Source organism: Brassica napus, chromosome C5, assembly GCF_020379485.1.
Source record: "Brassica napus cultivar Da-Ae chromosome C5, Da-Ae, whole genome shotgun sequence".
In the NCBI taxonomy this organism is placed as follows: domain Eukaryota; kingdom Viridiplantae; phylum Streptophyta; class Magnoliopsida; order Brassicales; family Brassicaceae; genus Brassica; species Brassica napus.
Genome location: NC_063448.1, coordinates 35,750,997 through 35,753,701, shown reverse-complemented (window position 1 = coordinate 35,753,701; position 2,705 = coordinate 35,750,997). Strand labels below are relative to the sequence as shown.

The following is a 2,705-nucleotide window of genomic DNA, read 5'->3' as shown; positions in this document are numbered from 1 at the left end:
TTAGGGTTTAGGGTTTAGAGTTTAGGTTTTAGGGTTTAGAGCTGGGGAGTGGGGTTTTGGGATAAGATTTCAAATTTTGCAAAATAAAAAAAAAAATTTAAATTTTTCAAAAGGTAAAATGCTATTTTTGTCGTTTTTGTTTTTGAGGGTTATTTTTGTGATATAAACTTAGAAATGTGCTGTTTTGGAGATTTGTCCTTTTCAAAATGAAAAGAAATCTATTTTGATCATTTTTTTTATTAAATGTTATTTTCGCGAAAATAAACTTAAAATTTTTTATCTTAGAGAATTGGCCATTGTTTTATCCCGCGATATCGCAGGATAGTCATCTGGTTTTCTTAATATCTGATGACAGATCGAGTTATGGAATAATTTGGTTTGTTTAAATAGGGTTCGATTTAAAGAGGAAGAAAAAAAAACATATCGGCGTTGGTCCAGGCCCATTAAAGCGAATCACGTGGTAATTTAATAAACCGGAGCCCTAGACCCGCCGCTAAATCAAAATCGTAGAAGAGAGGAGAACTTGTCCAAATCACACAGCTTTTTGTTGTTACTTGACGTTATTTGGTCGTTGGCTTTCTTCTTCATTCTCTCTCGTGTGAATTAACGGTCTTCAATTTTGACCGTTAAGAAATATGGCGGGTCCGTCACCTTCACCGTCTCTGACTAACAATGGTCTCTCAGCCACCGTCACGCCTCCTACGAACCTCCGTGGTCGCAACAAACCCAAGTGTATCCAATGCGGCAACGTGGCTCGCTCCAGGTCATCTCGATGAATCTATTGTCTTTCGATCTTGACAAAGTTTGAAACTTTCAGGCTAATTCGAAGATGTTTTGGGTTTTGGGATGAATCTTTTGTCGTTTTATTTTCTTGACACTTGCAAAATTCTGCTATTGGCTTATTGATTTCATGCATGAATGTGATAATTGCAGATGCCCCTTTCAATCTTGTAAGGGTTGCTGTTCGAGAGCAGAGAACCCCTGCCCTATTCACGGTAAGATGACATCGATAATCACTCAAAATGATCAGCTTTTGGAGTTTGATAAGAGTATTCTTTTCTTTAGGCGAATTGCTTGTGATTAGTTGAGAGAAATAGAGATCGCTTAACTCGGTTTATGTATTCTTGTCGATGCAGTTCTTAAAGGAGTTGCAACTTCTGCTGAGAAAACAGCACCAAGTACTCCATCGTCAGACCACAAAGCATCCGAGGGCACTCCTGGGTACATACCTTTTTTTTGCATATATTAGTACAATGGAACTAAAAATTGGTTTTTGTTAGTTGCTGAGATACTTTATGATGGCTCCTTTGTTTTGATATTTTTCTTCTATCTGAGACTGCTTCAGGAGTTCAACTAGATTTTCATCAATCCGCCATCTTTCTAGCAACTTTGCTCAGTTTAATAACCTCAATGCTACTGCTCGCCAGAGAAAGCCTTTGACGATTAAGGTACTACTAATGAGGAAGGTCACTCTTTGAATAATCTTCTACTTGTTTTTTTTTCCTCTTACCAATCTGCCCTCTCTACATTGTGTAGGATGCTCAAGCGTTAAACGAGTGGCGGTTTACAAAGCTGAAAGAGTACAGAGACAGAAACATTGAAGCGGAGGATGAAGCTTTTGATCGGTACTTGAGTAATGTGAGTCTACTTGAAGAAGCCTTTTCATTGGCATTTGTTCCCGAAGAGGCAGCAGCTTCTGAGCGAAACAAGGAGGAAAGAGCTGTTTTGGAGCTTAAACTGAGGCTGAGATCAAACTCCGCAAGAACAGAGAGCTTCAAAAAGCGGATCAACGAGACTATCAAAGCCGGTTTGGTGAAGGTTCAGAAACGGGGTGGCAAATCAGATGATCAAGATGAAGTAAAAAGACGGATCAAAAGACGTAAATGGGAGGAGAAGACTTCAGCTTTGAATGAAATAATCGACAAACTGAACAAAGCAAGAACCGAAGAGGATCTCAAATCTTGCACAGAGTTGAAATCAAAGCACTATGGTCAAGTTTCTTCCAGTTCTACATCCGAACACAACAAGATTTTCCCTGCTTATGTCCGAAAAGTTGAGGTCTGTGAAGATGCATTTCTTCAAGAAACTGGCGAGCAACTACAATCTTTTGACTAAGTTATAACTTTGTGAGGACAGTCAAGAGCAAACTACAATCATGTCGATGAATTGAATGTATTGGTGGAGAGGAAAACTTCATTGGCTATATATTGGTATTTAAATGAGCAAAGATCCTTCAAAGCCAGTCCTCAAGATTGTTGGGTAAAGTAATGTTGAGCATAAATTAGCTATTGAATGGAGAAAGCTCGGTTGATTCCAAGATTAAAAAACTATATACTATTATTTGTGAAGTGATTTAGCTTATTTGTCATGATTTCTATGATTTTAGCTAATTTTGCTTATTTGTCATGTTTTAATTATGTTTAAATTGAGTCATTAATTTATTAATAGTTTTTAGTTTAGTCCATAATTTATTAATTTAAATAATATAACTATAAAATATGTAATCTATACTATTATTTGCGAAGTGAATTTTCTGAATCGAGCTCTCACGTTAAAAGTTAGACTGGTTAATGTCGTTGTTACCCTTAATAAATTTTTATATATAATAATTTAATTAAAAACAAATTTTATATTAATAATATTAAATTTCTAAAAAGATAATTCTCATATATTTTGTTGTTATCTTGAAATAATATTTTATATTT

The 2,705-nt window shown here is 35.7% G+C and overlaps 1 protein-coding gene across 1 annotated transcript; it reads left to right on the top strand.

The window, feature by feature from the left end:
- The first annotated feature begins 324 nt into the window (after positions 1-324).
- Positions 325-2,462, top strand: LOC111213925. The gene is made up of 5 exons (XM_022715768.2): positions 325-763; positions 934-995; positions 1,137-1,221; positions 1,346-1,448; positions 1,537-2,462. The coding sequence occupies exons 1-5, from the start codon at positions 636-638 to the stop codon at positions 2,113-2,115; spliced, it is 957 nt and encodes a 318-aa protein (XP_022571489.1). The 5' UTR covers positions 325-635; the 3' UTR covers positions 2,116-2,462.
- The last annotated feature ends 243 nt before the right edge of the window (positions 2,463-2,705 follow it).